The sequence below is a fragment of the Cylas formicarius genome, unplaced genomic scaffold (assembly GCF_029955315.1).
Source record: "Cylas formicarius isolate icCylForm1 unplaced genomic scaffold, icCylForm1.1 PGA_scaffold_5__7_contigs__length_24384050, whole genome shotgun sequence".
Classification (NCBI taxonomy): domain Eukaryota; kingdom Metazoa; phylum Arthropoda; class Insecta; order Coleoptera; family Brentidae; genus Cylas; species Cylas formicarius.
This window is the reverse complement of record NW_026844341.1, coordinates 18,685,736-18,700,770: the sequence shown is the minus strand read 5'-3', so window position 1 is coordinate 18,700,770 and position 15,035 is coordinate 18,685,736. Positions and strand designations below refer to the sequence as shown.

Genomic DNA, 15,035 nt, shown 5'->3' with positions numbered 1-15,035 from the left:
TCACACAATATATATCAGTCTCACTATCGCTATCATCGCCTGTTCTAATTATTATTTGCAATATACGATTGTTCTGCTTTTTCTATATGTTTAACAGAATTTACCCAATTTTGTGGAGGGATGTTAAAAACTTCGGTTTCTATAAGTTTGAGGACATTGGAGTTAACACGGGGAAAAACATTGTTACGACGAATGGCAGATTTCAGTTGGTGCCAAACATGTTCAATGGGATTAAATGTACAGTGGTAAGGTTGAAGCCTTAAAACTGTATGCCCTAGATTTTTTTGCATAATTATCACAGACGTATTCCTTTTGTAGATGCAAGCTTTGTAGAACCTCAATTAATTGCCTTTTGGTATAATCTTCGTGAAAATAAATGTCGTTATTATACATGTAATTTTAGATTGTTGCTTTTGTGTCACATGAAGAAGGGGTTTTAGTCAACTGTCTACTGTGTATTACACACGAAATAAGAATGATTACTAATAAACTTAAACTAAGTAGTATACCAAACCAGACAATATTAAACACAGGTAGGTATAAAATTATTTTCCATTACGGACCACAATTTTACCTGAATTTAAATTCCGAAACTTTAGGTAATAATCTTCTTGCATTGTATATTAATGGCCACCCATTCAAGAGCAATGGGTCATTTTCTTATATCTATGAACAGACCATACCCGCATGCGTCCTAGTGCGGTGTACAATTGAGTAATATCCATACAACAAATTTTGTTTGCATATCTTAACGGTCCACGGTACGGGTCCGATTAGAGCTTTTGTAGAGGTCCTCGTTAGTTTGGAGTCACATTGGAACCTAAATGTGTTTTGCTGACGCCCGCAACAAACTGGGTGGCCAATTAGACGATGTTATAGGCCATATTTTGAAATCCGTCCTCTAAACGTACAACTTTCAAATAAAAAAAATTGAATCGATATGGATTAATTTGGTGGATTCGAATTAGAAGATAGAGATGGTCACCACGTAACGTGTGTTTAGGAGACGGAGCTTCGTGGAAACTACTTCGTTAGCTTAGAACCGGTTGTGACATGATTTGACGTGTTTTAATTTTGCCTGCCGCAGTGGAGCCGCTGTTGGGGATCTCCCGGCGTGAGTACCGTTTTTTTTTTTACACGACCTATCCTCTCTTTCTTCTCTGTTTCTCCTTTTAGATTTTTGCTTTCCGTCTCGCGCTTATACCGAAAATAAGTTTTCGTTTCACAACTCGACGGCGCACGTCGCACATACTTTCCTGCGCTTTCTCTGTTGAAGATGTTTTTCGGTTTTCGAAACTTTTTTTTTTACGGATACTTCATATTTTTAATATTATGAGTGCTTAATCTTAGTAATTTTAAAATTTTTCACTATAACAAGTAAAATATTCATAACAACGCGCAACGGTGTTCTCCGTGTATTTGGAATATGTAGCCTTTACAGATGTCATCCCAATTGGCAGACCATTCGTTCCCAACCACAAGCAACGTTCTGTAAATTTTTGACTTCAGTATGTTGTTTTTTTTTTTAGAAACTATCCGTCTGACCCAAAAACTAAAAATGCTATTTGGAAGACGATTTAGTATGGTTTAATATGAGTTTAAATTTGTCAATATGCGTAGCTACGGTTAAAGAAATGAAACGTGTTCATGAAGTAGTTTAGTGATAGTAACAAACTTGCAACTGGAAATTTCACATTATTCGTATTATGGACTCTTTGCTATTAGCCCTGGAACAGGCAGAAGGCTAATTACAACGACTCGTGATGACCGCTTTATTGTGTCAACGATACTAAGAAATCGTCACCTTAATGTGTATTAGTCAGTGGTCAGTGAGAAGAAAACTGAAGGACAATAACTTGCCGCCAAAAACAACTACTGCCATTGGTCCAAAACTTACTCCAGCTCATCGACAAGCGCTCCTACCACCAATGGACTGTGTTCGAAGTGTTTTCGGAGCGCGAGCATTGAAGATGCCAAGTGAGATTTTGGCGAAACGTCTGCAGGATTCCAGTCGGATGCAGGATTTGCAGAATTCCAGTCGGAGTTCAACGAGCGAACGGATGATATCCCGGAATATAGTGTCATCACATTTTTCCATCCGTGAATCAATACGTGAGAATATATATATATATATATATATATATATATATATATATATATATATATATATATATATATTGAGTTATGGAGTGGCCATGCCATGCAATCCTATCGAACATTTATGAAATGAGCTAAAAGGAGAATTTGAAGTAGATCCAAAGAGTGTAAGATAGAGGGGAAGGTCGCGTATACTGCTATTATTTGTGTCATGGCGGTTTAAAGTAATGCGTCACACTGAAAACACTACAGTAGCTACAGTAGTATTTAGTACCTTCTAAAGTATAAAAAAAAAACGCCTAAATCTTTAAGGCTGCACAAAGGGGCTAGAAGGATAGGCCGATTTGCGAAGCCGTATTAACAAGATGGAGAAGGAAGAAATTTATTGTAAAACAAAAAATGACAAAAGTTCATTATTCACTATTCACTATTCGACTGAAGTTCACTACGATGCACCCAAAGACATGTTCCACGTTTATGCTGATGATGGAGAAAAGCCTACAAATGAAATAGCCCATTGTGCATCTCAAAAAGACTGATACTGTAACATAAAAAAAATAAACAACAGGAAATTGTCTAAATTCGCAAAATGAACTAGTGAAAAAATACCAATGAACAAACCAAAGCAAAGTGACCACCAAAAAGGAGAAATAGAGGATAAAGTACTATTAAAAAAATCCTTATATAAGTAAAAGAAAACTTTTCATATCCACATTTCTTTTATTAAAATATATTTTTTCATATTACTAAGTGCAATGATAGATTTTAGCTGTTTCAGCAGTGATTAGTAAAGGAGTATGTTTTTTTTTTAATTTATTATTATAACTAATAGGTGTCTTTTAAGAAAACTTTTATTGTTATGAGAGAACTTTATTTACACCAAGTTTTATATTATGTTTTTAAATACCATAAATTTTATCGTATATCAAACGATTTACTAAAAAAAACTCGCTTTTAGCTTATTTTGACAGTATAATTATTTTTATAATAATAGTTTCTATATTTTAAGATTATTATTTTTTATTACTATCTATTTTGAGATGTTTACTTCGTACACAAATTATACAGGACGAAAATGGTGGAATGATTACCGGTCCAGATGACATTGCTGAGGTCTGGCGGAAATACTGCCATTAAATTTACAACGATTATGGACCCTTTAACAATGTAAACCATTTTACACTTACTGAACACGAACCCGGGATTCTTAAATCGGAGGTTGAACACGCCTCGAAGAGCCTCAAAAACAATAAAGCTCCTGGCATAGATGGCATAGCTGCAGAGATACTGAAGTCAATAGGACAGCCAGCAGTTGACGTTTTGCATTTTATATGGAAGACAGGAGCTTGGCCAGACGAATGGTGTGGGTCACTTTATATGCATGCAAAATTCTCCTCCCAGATTGTAGAAGAACAAACCGGCTTTATGCCGGGTAAGTGTACGAGAGAACAAATAGAGAGAGAGCCAGAGAATTTAACACAACAATGTAGCTCTGTTTTGTCGACTACGCCACGGCCTTCGACTTGGTAAAATGGCCAAAATTGTGGCAAATACTCAAAGAAATGGGGATCCCTGACCACTTAATAATACTTATCCGACAGCTCTATGAACACAATTACGGTCTGATAAGAATCAACGATGTCACATCAAACAGGTTTCAAGCGATGAAGGGTGTCACACACTCCTGAATATACTGTTCAACATATACACCGAATACATAATGCGGGTCATTCTGGATAACTGACAGGATGGTATATCTGTAGGGGGAAGGAAAGTTAACAATTTATCAAACAATCAAACAATTTATTGTGCACCTTCTCCAGAAAACTAGTGCAGAATTTGAATTGAAATTAAATCCCAACAAAACTATTGTCGTGATTGTAGACCGGCAAAATCACAACCAACCTCACGTAAAAAACATATGTGGTGAATAAGTACCTGTACTTGGGATCTTTAATTGACAATAGCGGTGCATGTGAAGGTGAAATAAAGCGGATAATTGCACTAGCTCGTACAGCCGTAACTAAGTTAAGTAAGATCTGTAGGGATACAGCCACCACTAAAAACACCAAACTAAGATTGTTGAATTCACTTGTGTTCCCGATTGCCACTTATGGAGCTGAAACCCGGACGATCAAGAAGAGCGATGCAAGGCGTACGAATGAGCTCGTTCTTCAAGAACTAAATACTCAACTAAATCTGTGAAAAACAAAAAATGGAAGTTTTCTAACATTCATTGGCCATATTGAAAGAAGAACGGACTCACTGCATCTACTAATAGTCGAAGGAAGACGCCCGCGCGGAAGGTCACCCAAAAGATGGATTAGACCAAACCAATCCGTAATCATGGCCCAGGATAGAACGGAATGACACAATACCATAAGCACTGCTTCAAGGGCATCCTAGCCACTAATCCCTTTCACCATGCTAAACCTTCAAAGCAGGAATAAATTTTACTCCATTTCAACTCGTATTAAAGCATATTAAATTGTCTGTAAAACAGCATATTTTTTTGATCCGATCAAAGAAAAATGAAATTGAAGTCAAATAAATGTTCACAATGGGCAGATTTCCATGCATCCAAATTTAGTCTGATTTTGCCCCGCCCCTCACTCACCGCTTCCGCTTGTTCACCGCATGCGCAGCACGGGTTCTATTATTTTTTCGGCATGCCGATAGGTCGGAGGCCGAAGCCGTGGCGATAAAACGGGCCCCGTTTTCATTTCAGTTGCGTCCACGAGTATATGGACATTTACTCCGAGGTGACGCAGCCCGATCTCGGCGAGCTGGTGAACTCGCCGTTCGGCGGACGGTACTGCGGATCTATAAGGCCCAGGGCGAGGGTCTCCATGTTTAGAGCGCTGGCGTTCTCTTTCCATTCCGACAAAAATTCTTCTATTGCAGATTTGTTCAGCGGCCGTTACGCGTTCATCAACGATTGTGAGTTGCGCGATACGTCTGCGCGCGCTTTCACGTTTATTTATTTATTTACTTATTTTCGCTAGCGGAATACGAAATCGGTGCGCCGACGGGCCTGGGCCCGTGCAACTTTATGGTGAAGGGCTCCGTGAGGCATAACGGAAGCATCGTCTCGCCTACTTATCCCGGTGCCTATCCGAAGAATCTCTATTGTTCCTACCAGTTTCTGGGAGCACCCAACGAACGCGTACGGCTCGAGTTTCGAGACTTTGACTTGTTCTACGGCGGCCAGCAGTAAGCACGATTTATAAATGGCCGTTGCTTCCGCGTGGAGGCGATCGGTGTGACATTGCGATATGGTGAAGCAATGTTAGTGGAGCGCCGTAAGGTTTATACCTCGGAATCCAGGGCCAGTCAATAAATCTTTTTATAAACTTTGGCAATGTGTTTTTAATAGCATATAGAAAAATGTTAAAAAAAATATTTTGTGCGATCTTAATTTTTTAATAATTATTAATTTTTTGGAGTTTTCCTTAAGTTATATTAGTGTAAAATTAGATTTAAAAAAGAGGAACTATTACAAACTTCATCTTGGGTCTCAAGGGACTGCAGGTATAACGTTTAAAGGGGGGGGGGGGAATAGAGGGGGCAACAGCAGCTGTTGGGTGTTGTTAACGCGGGCCCTAACAGAAAGCTAAGAGATATTATAAAAGTCACTAGAGGAATACCAACACTGAAAGCTACTTCTGTGGAAAGAGAGGATGGACTTTCTCAGTATTTAAATACTTGCGAATTTGTCTACGTGCATTCAGTATGCAGACAAAAATATATCAATAAAGGATGTATTAATGCTTATTTAAAAAAAAAGAACACCACAAAAACTGCGAACGGCTACTTCTATTGATTTTGATTGGAAAAATAAGTGTTTTTTATGTGAAAAAGAAGCGGATGAAATGAAGGAAAGAAGAAAGTCCAAATCGGTAAGACAGCAAATCAGCTACGTAACTACTTCTGAGTTCAAGCAAACTTTTTTAAATTTCGATAAGCGAAGAGAAAAGCGAATATTGTCGCAATATCCATAAAACAATTGTAGGTGTGTTAGATCTAGTAGCTCAGGACGCTAAGTATCACGCGGATTGTTATATGCGTTTGAAAACTACCGTAAAACAGACCCAGAGGGATAAAAAAATTCATCCAGTCATAATACAAGTAGATGCAGCAATGGAGCAGACTTTCAAATATATTGAAGAAGATGATGACTGCCAGTGTTCACTGGCAGAATTAAAAAGTATTGTGAGAATTGATCATTTTCGTGATGATAAAACGTTAAAAATGAGGTTAATGAACCATTATGAGGATAATATTGTATTCTCCAGTAAATTTGGATCGAATACAATCATATGTTTTAAAAAACAACAATATGAAATACGTCAGCTTTTTTTCAACGTGGCAAAAACGTGTTTGCAAAAAATTTCGAAAAACGAACGGACTTGCAAAATGCTGCGACAGTTTTCAAACGACATCGATAAAATTTTTAAAGCTGGTGTTACATGCACTCTTGCCCTATACAACGCCCCCCAAAAAATAAAATAATCTTAATGCATTGAGATATAACTCTTTTTTGAAAGCAACTACCAAAAATACCTGCGTTAAACTTCCGTCTTTACAACCTACTGCAGATGGCGCTTTTGAACACTTCAAAAGAGTATATTTACAAGTTCAAACATGGTTCGGAAAAGAAATATTACCAGAAGAATGGGGGAATATTGATACCGCAAACAATGACGCAGCGACCAGCTCCAGAATGTTAACTAAAAATTATTTTTTGCACATGCAAAACATTATGTGGAGCGTCTTGTGGGTGCAGGAAAAGTGGATTAAACTGCACTGCAGCTCGCTTAGAATGCAATGGTGATAGTTGTACTAATCCTTTACCTACAATCTACATCAACGAAATCGACGACGACGACGACGACAATAATCAACAATAATCGATATAGTTAAGGTTAAATTTTTTCTTTTGTAAATCATTTTTTTGCGAAAATCTAATCTTTACTGTAAACATTTTTTCCCCCTTGCGCCTTTCATTTTTCAGTAAATTATTTATAAAAATTTTTGTAATCGAGATCGGCCAATTTTTTTTTTAACATTTTTATTTGAGATTTTAGTAATGCAGTCAAACACTTGTTATACAGATTCATTGACTGGCCCTGGGTTCCGAGATTTTACCATTTTTATGCCTTACGGCGCTCCACTATGTGAATTTTTAGAATATGTTTTGCTGTCAGATAAAAAAATTATCAAACCTTATATCGACAATTAAAGAATACAGGAGAAAAAGCACGAGAGTCCAAAAAACTTAATTCTGATTAATTGTGATTTTTATTTCGGAAGAACATGGTAAACAAAAATAAGATTTTGCAATTTAATTATTGCTAGCTTGAACTAAAATACAAAAAAACAGTTGGCAATAAAGATGAAGGTCCACAATCTATTATTGTAATCTTATCAATGTGGTATTGCTGTAAAAAAATCCTGCGCTAGTCTTTGCGAAAGTCTTTTTCTTTTTTTGTTTCATGACATTTTCAAGTTCTCGACCATCATGAAGGAAAATGACACTTGGGCATATAGATATCCGCTAGAAATTTGGTCCAACTCTTAACAATGAACCTATCTTTACAAGAAATAACTTTACAAGGGCTTGGTTTTTTAAGGGAATCCCTTAAAACCCTTTTCTCTGAAACTTCAGTATAAGTACAGAAAAGAACTTCAGAGGTCGAAAGAACAGATAGAACGAACATTGTCTACAATAATACGTGTCATTAGTTGTAATATTCGGCAGTTCCAAGATTTTTTTGGAAAATCCATCACAATAGCTTCCCTGGTTTTGCCTTTTTGAGCCTCAAGCCTAGCAACTGTTTAATTTACTTCTTTTTCAACTTGCAAGGTTCGCAGTTCTGTATGTAACTGCAGTATATCGTGATCATCTGCACTTTGAAATTACATGGACGATTTGTTTTGCGCGCAAAATGCAGAAATAATTAAAGAGTACAGAGGGGAAAAAGATGAGTGTCCAAAAAACTTAATTCTAAGTAATTGTTATTTTATTTGGGCAGACTACTTTAGAACATGGTAAACAAAGATTTTGCAATATAATTATTACTAACATGAACTAAAATAGTTTTTGACGGAATACACAAAAAACTTTTTTTGTTCCATGACCGAATCTGTTATTTCTCTAGAAAGTCGGTTAGGTCTGGAAGAGTGTCCTCGCCCATCCAATGGCCCCGAACCCTTTGATTTGAATCCGCGTTGTATAGTTTGTGGCCTTTTTATAGCACACTAGTTCGTTGTTTTGTAATAATCTCACCTTATAAGTACACGAAAATGAATGAAAATCATCTTCATCTTCAGATTTCCTGAGACGATGGCGTGTTACAGGTTTGCACGTTATTAAACCACTCAGATCATAACTTTGTAGTTGATTAAACTGGACACGATCGTGCTTAAATCAGCTGCAGTGAGATTTTGGAAACATTTAAGTTTCGAACATTTGCGGTCTTCTGCAGTTTGATGACTACTTAAGCGTAACTTTTCGTCAAAGGACTGTCATCTTTCTTGCTCACAACCTCTCTTTTTTGTCTACTACAATACATTTTAAATTCTGTTTATCGTCGAACTGTCATCTTTCTAGCCATATCTAATATGTGGATATATTATACGAAATAACTGATTATTTGGCAAAAAATGGGCCCCCATCGTTTTTTCCCCGTACTCTTCCAATTGTTATCGAAAACTACTACTGCCCGGTGTATCGTAGGGTGTTTGAAAACAAACGAAACGTTTTTTTCTTAATCAAGTGGCGTTCAAGAATCGCTGTCCGTAGACGACTGGCCAAACTAAATTCGAATTCTTTGGTTAGAAGTCTGTAATTTTGATATAACTGTAATATCTGTTTATTTATCAATTATTTTAGTAGCAGTAACGTGACAATATTTTTTCTCATGTGCCAATTTATCTTGATAACCTTTTTAATTGTCCGTAATGTGTTTGTTTTTAGAGATATCAAGGTAAACAAAAAAAAAACAAAATTTAGGGTTAGCTTTTTTCCAAGTGACGTTTAAAACAAAACAAAATTTTTGGACATACAAGCCTACGTCATATTTTTGCTAAATGGAACACCCTGTATATTATATATGTGATGATGTAACGCACTTTATATTTTTTACTCCACTGCTTTTTGACAAATCGGCAAATTTAACTTAAATGGTTTTTCTCATTTGGGAGCGCATAAAACATCATTTCAGAGATTAAGAGACAATCCGGAAACGTTACTGAATGCAAGATATCATACAATTAGAATGTATGAGAAATGTGTTCAGGAAAATGGTGGTTACATACCGCAGTATTTAGAATAGTTAAAGAATTTTTTACGTTAGTGTGTCTTGTCATTTATTTTTAGTGTTTTTGTTTAACTTTAATTTGTAAATAATTATTTTTGTTGCAGTGAGTCATGAAATTATATAAAAATTTCCTATTTCTGCTGATTGGTTAAATACGAGTGCACTAAATCGCACATATAGAATATACAGGGTGTTCCATTAAAAAAATATGATGGGGCTTATATGTAAGAAAATTGACTGTGTTTTGTTTTATACGTCACTTGAAAAAAAACTTGGCTAGTAACCCCACCTTGATACCTTTAAAAACGAAAAAGTTACAGTCAATTAAAATGTTGGCAAGATAAATTCAACGCACGGTACCTGCAATGAAATCTTTTTTGTAAAATATGTTTTTTATACGATAAAATATAGCAATTTTTCTGTGAAGGTGGTAGTGTTATACGCCAGACGCTGTTCGATTTGTTTATTGGTCAGTGGCGGGGGCGCACCGACAACAACACGCAATTACGTTTAATAAAAATAAAAATCGGTTGTAAATTTAGACAATCGTTAGTTTGTGCGACTGCGGCGACTTCAACATTACGCCGCCCCCCGATATTGGCCCTTTTGTCTTTTTTTCCTCATTCGTCCCTTACTACGTGGCGCGCCGACACCAAATAAATTACTCGGAATTTTCGCCGAGCTATTAATCAAAATCGCTGGGGTCGGGGAGAGGGGGAAGGAAACAAGCCGGGCGGGTCGTCGTTTCCATAAAAAAAATTCCAACAGCATACGATTTTCAATGGGAGCTCGACGGGGTTGATTGTTGTTCTCGTTGTTCGTCGATTTTTCTTTCGTCCTTTGTTTCTTCTAAACATTCAAAAATTGCCCGACAAACGACTTTAGTTTTATTTGAACCAATTATTTATATGTAAAACTTTTAAAAGGCTACTGTAATACTTTTTACACAACTTCTGGATTCCTCCTGCGTCGGTTTTTGCTTAGTCGAAATTGCTAACGTTCACTTCACCGAAACCTTCCAATAGCAATGAGCCCGAAAGCAATCTCACACTTACCATTATTGTCCTTCCTTACATTAAAAACATCACTGACCACATATCAAAAGTTCTAAAGAAATACCACTTGTCCAAAAATCTCTCAACATCTTCCACGTAATTTATTCTTAATGTATGGGAATGAAAAGAAGTCATTAGATGCTAAATCAGGACCTATATGGTGGATGCCTCATCAAATCAACGTTTTTAATGCTCAAAAAGTTCGTTGTTTGCACTGATCGGTGAGAACTAGCATTGTCGTCGTGAAGAGTGATTTGTCTTCGGCGGTTGGTTTTTCTTCGAAGACTTTCGGCAAACAAATGTGTACCATTCAGAATTGACTGTTTTGTCTTTCTCCAAAGAAACAGTTGCAACGTGGTTAGTTTTTCTGAAGAAACAGACTACCATTTGTTTCGAGATGCTTCGCGCACGAACAACTTTTGTGAACTTTGTCCAATTCTGAACGACCCACTCAGTGGGTCCATAACTCATCACCTGTCACGATATCATAGATGTGTTGGGACCAATCAACACGAGCCTTTCTTTGAGCTGATGTCAAATTGTGTGGAATCCAACGCAAACAAATTCTTTAGCCGCCAAATGTTCATGCAAAATTGTATGGATGCTGGTCCCACTAATGCCCAAAGATACCTCAATCTCATGGTGAGTCACATGACGATCCTGCAAAATCAGTTTCCGCACTGCATCAATGTTTTCTTGGACAACCGCCGATTTTGAACGATCTTCACGAAATTGATCCTTAAGAAAACTACGACCGCTACTGAAATCCGAAAACTAGCTATAAACAGTAGTCCTTGATGGTGTTTTAACTCAAAAAGTCGAATTAAGTTCATCGTTGTCTTAATTTATAAAAAAATATTACATGAAAATGCTACCGATAAAGTTCCATTCTTAACCGTCACAATTTTTTCAATTTATCGCAAAAAAAAAACACAAACAACACTCTTTCGCCAAAACCTAACTGAGTAAACCTAACCTCAAAATGTCAAACTTCGGTATAAAAACGTTAGGCGCCAGATGGCAGGACTACTTTAAGAAAATTCCGTATTTTAAATATGAACTATCGATTCGATATATACCATTAGGCAGTTACAAATATAGCGACAAAATAAACAACGAAAGAGACCAAATACTAATAATATTATAAAAACACACTTTCTGCATAGTTTTTCACTTTTTTAGAATGAGTACAGGTGATTGAATTACACTACTCGTTCCATTTTTCGACATTTCGATAAAATGCGGCTGAAAAAGTCGGCCATGTCTTATTGGTTGAAAGCGAGGTGACGTGAGGCACGTTTTCAGCTGTCCGTTCGACTACGTGCGGATCTACGACGGTCCGGACAACGCGTCCGCCATTATCGGCACTTACTGCGGACAACAGCGCAACCTGGTCGTCTATTCGTCCGAGTCCTCGCTGTTCGTCACGTTCGTGACTCTGCGTCGCACTGCCAACACCCAGAACAGGGGATTCAGGGGAATATTCGAGTTTTCTAACTCTTTTACAAAATTAGGTGTGTATTACACCCGCATGCCGCGAGCATACGGTTGAGTACCGCCCTCCTTCGTTTTGCTTCAGATTTTATAAGCAAAAACGACGGGGAACACATCAGGGGCACCGAATGCGACCAGAGGATCTTCAGCAAAAAGGAGTCCAGCGGTTTCGTCTTCAGCCCGAACTACCCGTTCCCGTATATACCGAAACTGGTGTGCCGGTACTTTATTTACGGCATGCAGAATGCCCAATATTTGGAGAGGGTGCGGCTCGAGTTTGTCCGCTTCGTGATCCCCAAGGGCAAGAAGGGAGAGTAAGTGGGGGCGGGGCCGTTACAAAATGCATTATTAAAAAGAGCAAAGCGAAAATAAGGTCGACTTAAGCGAACCTTTACATAAAATCATGATAATTTGGTGCGTTTGTGTTGCTAGTTATTACTAGCACTAGAGATTATTAAAATTCGATACTTCAGGGTGAATAAAACCACCCAGTAATAAGAAAATGACTTTAATATTATTTTCTTAGGAAATTGCAGGTAATTACTATTTCACTCCTAATATTATTAATTACATTACAAAGCCATTTTCAAAAATTGGTTTCGTAGCGTAAAACTCTATTCGAAATTCGCTTGAACTGGAACTGAGAACATAGAAATGGGTATCGTTTTCTTTTGTCACAAGTTAAATACTAAAGGTAATAAGTAATGACTCCTACGTCATAATGATAACACGCTATATAAATATTTTTTAAGCGGCATCAGGTTTTTATGAAACTAGCTGAACATATTAGCTTATATATATATATACATAAATATATATGATGACACTATATTCCGGGATATCATCCGTTCGCTCGTTGAACTCCGTCTGGAATCCTGCAAATCCTGCATCCGACTGGAATCCTGCAGACGTTTCGCCAAAATCTCACTTGGCATCTTCAATGCTCGCGCTCCGAAAACACTTCGAACACTGGTTGGTTATTAACTTGTAGGTATTTTACTGTTTTTTCATTTATTTATCATGTTATCAGAACTAAATTGATAAAAAATAATAAATAAAATCATACTAAAATAGTTGAAATCTATTCTTTGTAATTGCACTTAAAACAACTGCGATAACAATGGTTGCCATAGTAACTAACATTCATGGCATACTTGTAAAAATAAGCGTTAATCACATTTTTTATTAATCAAGAAATGTTTACTTTAAATCGGTATAACTTAGAAACGGGTAAAGTAAATAAGTTTGAGTAAATAACAAAAAAGTTTTTAAATAATATGTACTTTTGTATGCGCGTATTTCCAAAGTCTCTGCAATCGAATAATTTTTCGACGCGTCGCGACGCCCAGCTCTTTGCAGGCGTCGAATTTTTTAAACTTTAGGAAATATCTACTTGACCCCACACTTTGACTACTTTTTACATAAATTAAATATTTCTTTTCGTTTTGGACTTATTGGCGTGCGGAGTTTTAAGTGAATAACCCTGTATATATATATATATATATATATATATATATATATATATATATATATATATATATATATATATATATATATATATATAAGCTAATATGTTCAGCTAGTTTCATAAAAACCTGATGCCGCTTAAAAAATTTCACTTTATCTTTCGAGCAGTTTTTCATATCATATTTTGACAAAACAAAAATTGATTTGACGTCCAATATTTTATCTAAAGGCAGATTTAGGCAAATATTTTGACCAATAAAAATTAATACAGGGTTGAGCCTATCAAAGAGTTCAGTTTAGCTGTTTTATCACTTGCAATTCTTACATTATATAGGTATTAAGAGTATTCAGTATTTTGTTCAATTTTAATGTTTATCATTGGTTGTTCTCGTAAGTTTTATTTTTAAATTTTAAATAAACAACTAAAAAATAATTGGATTTAGGTAAATGCAAGATTTGTAACAAGTTTAGAAAATGGTTGATTCTTCTCTGCAGCGGCTCAACATTTTAACATAAACAGGACTTGGAAGGAATTTAATATTTTGATTGGGTAAAGCTGTTCGACACTGTTCTGCAATATTTCACCATAATTTTGATCAACAAATCTTCCTTCAATCCGCCATACCACTTCCATTCCTCAGGATAAAATCCATCGCCATACATTTACATTGAAATTGCAGCTCTGTACCTCGACAAATGCAGTTTTAAAACGCTGCTTGATTACTGCTTTTTGGAAAACTGGAAGATCTTTACTTCGGAAAATACGACTCTATCGGAAAACTGCTGTTCTTGCGCTTGATAGTTAAGAGACTAGACAACGATCTTCTTTGCTGCAGTACGGCACTCGAGATGCTCCAGAATTCTTGCGTTCCTCGACCTGATCTTCTTGAACTGAACTAATTGTTCATCTGCCAGATCCCCTTTTCCTTTCAAAAGCTTTTTCTTGTCTTGACCTTTTATTAATGACAAAAAACCATCCATCTTCTGACTTGGTTACACTTCTTGCATTTAACTCTGAAGTGTAGATGACAACGACATGGTGGCCTATAATATGCATTGGTCAAAACTTTGAAAAAAAGTGCTTTAAGAGTCGTACCAGTTTTCTATGAAATCAGCCGTACATAGATATCTGTAATAATAAATCGTTTGTATTTTCTGATCAGTAATTTTTTAAAAACCGTTAGAAGCGAATTAAATATTTTTAATTTGTAAGTATATCTATTTAAAAGTTTTTTAAGAAGTTATTATATTTTATACAAATTTGTATTTAAATAAAATATTGTTTGATTCCAAATCGTATTGGGTGAGATTATGCAAGTAAGAATATATGCTTAAATAAAGTAATGAGTGAGTAAGAGAAAGACAACAATCCCCAATCGGAAAGTAACACGGCTTTTTTCTAATGAAAAATTTCCTCACTTTTCTACCACGCCGTTACCATTCTAATTTAAATCAATTTCGCCATTTTAAAATTAGACCTAAGGTTCGCAAATAGCACAAGGCCGTCCGTAAAACGTCCTCGGAATATCTGACGGGACATATATTCTAGGGAGATATTGTTTCAGCTAAGGGACATCCTTAAGACGTCTCAAGGATATAC

General features: G+C 36.3%; 1 protein-coding gene across 5 annotated transcripts in view; it reads left to right on the top strand.

The window, feature by feature from the left end:
• Positions 1 to 15,035, top strand: part of LOC132701791 (cubilin) — an 84,780-nt gene that overhangs the window by 54,867 nt on the left and 14,878 nt on the right. For 4 of the 5 annotated variants that reach the window (XM_060669984.1, XM_060669985.1, XM_060669987.1 and 1 more), the window contains 5 exons: positions 1,088 to 1,114; positions 4,826 to 5,037; positions 5,103 to 5,310; positions 11,780 to 11,988; positions 12,054 to 12,282. In XM_060669984.1, coding sequence (XP_060525967.1) covers positions 1,088 to 1,114; positions 4,826 to 5,037; positions 5,103 to 5,310; positions 11,780 to 11,988; positions 12,054 to 12,282 — 885 coding nt within the window. The remainder of the gene's footprint in view (positions 1 to 1,087; positions 1,115 to 4,825; positions 5,038 to 5,102; positions 5,311 to 11,779; positions 11,989 to 12,053; positions 12,283 to 15,035) is intronic. The other variant, XM_060669986.1, reaches the window with a different exon arrangement.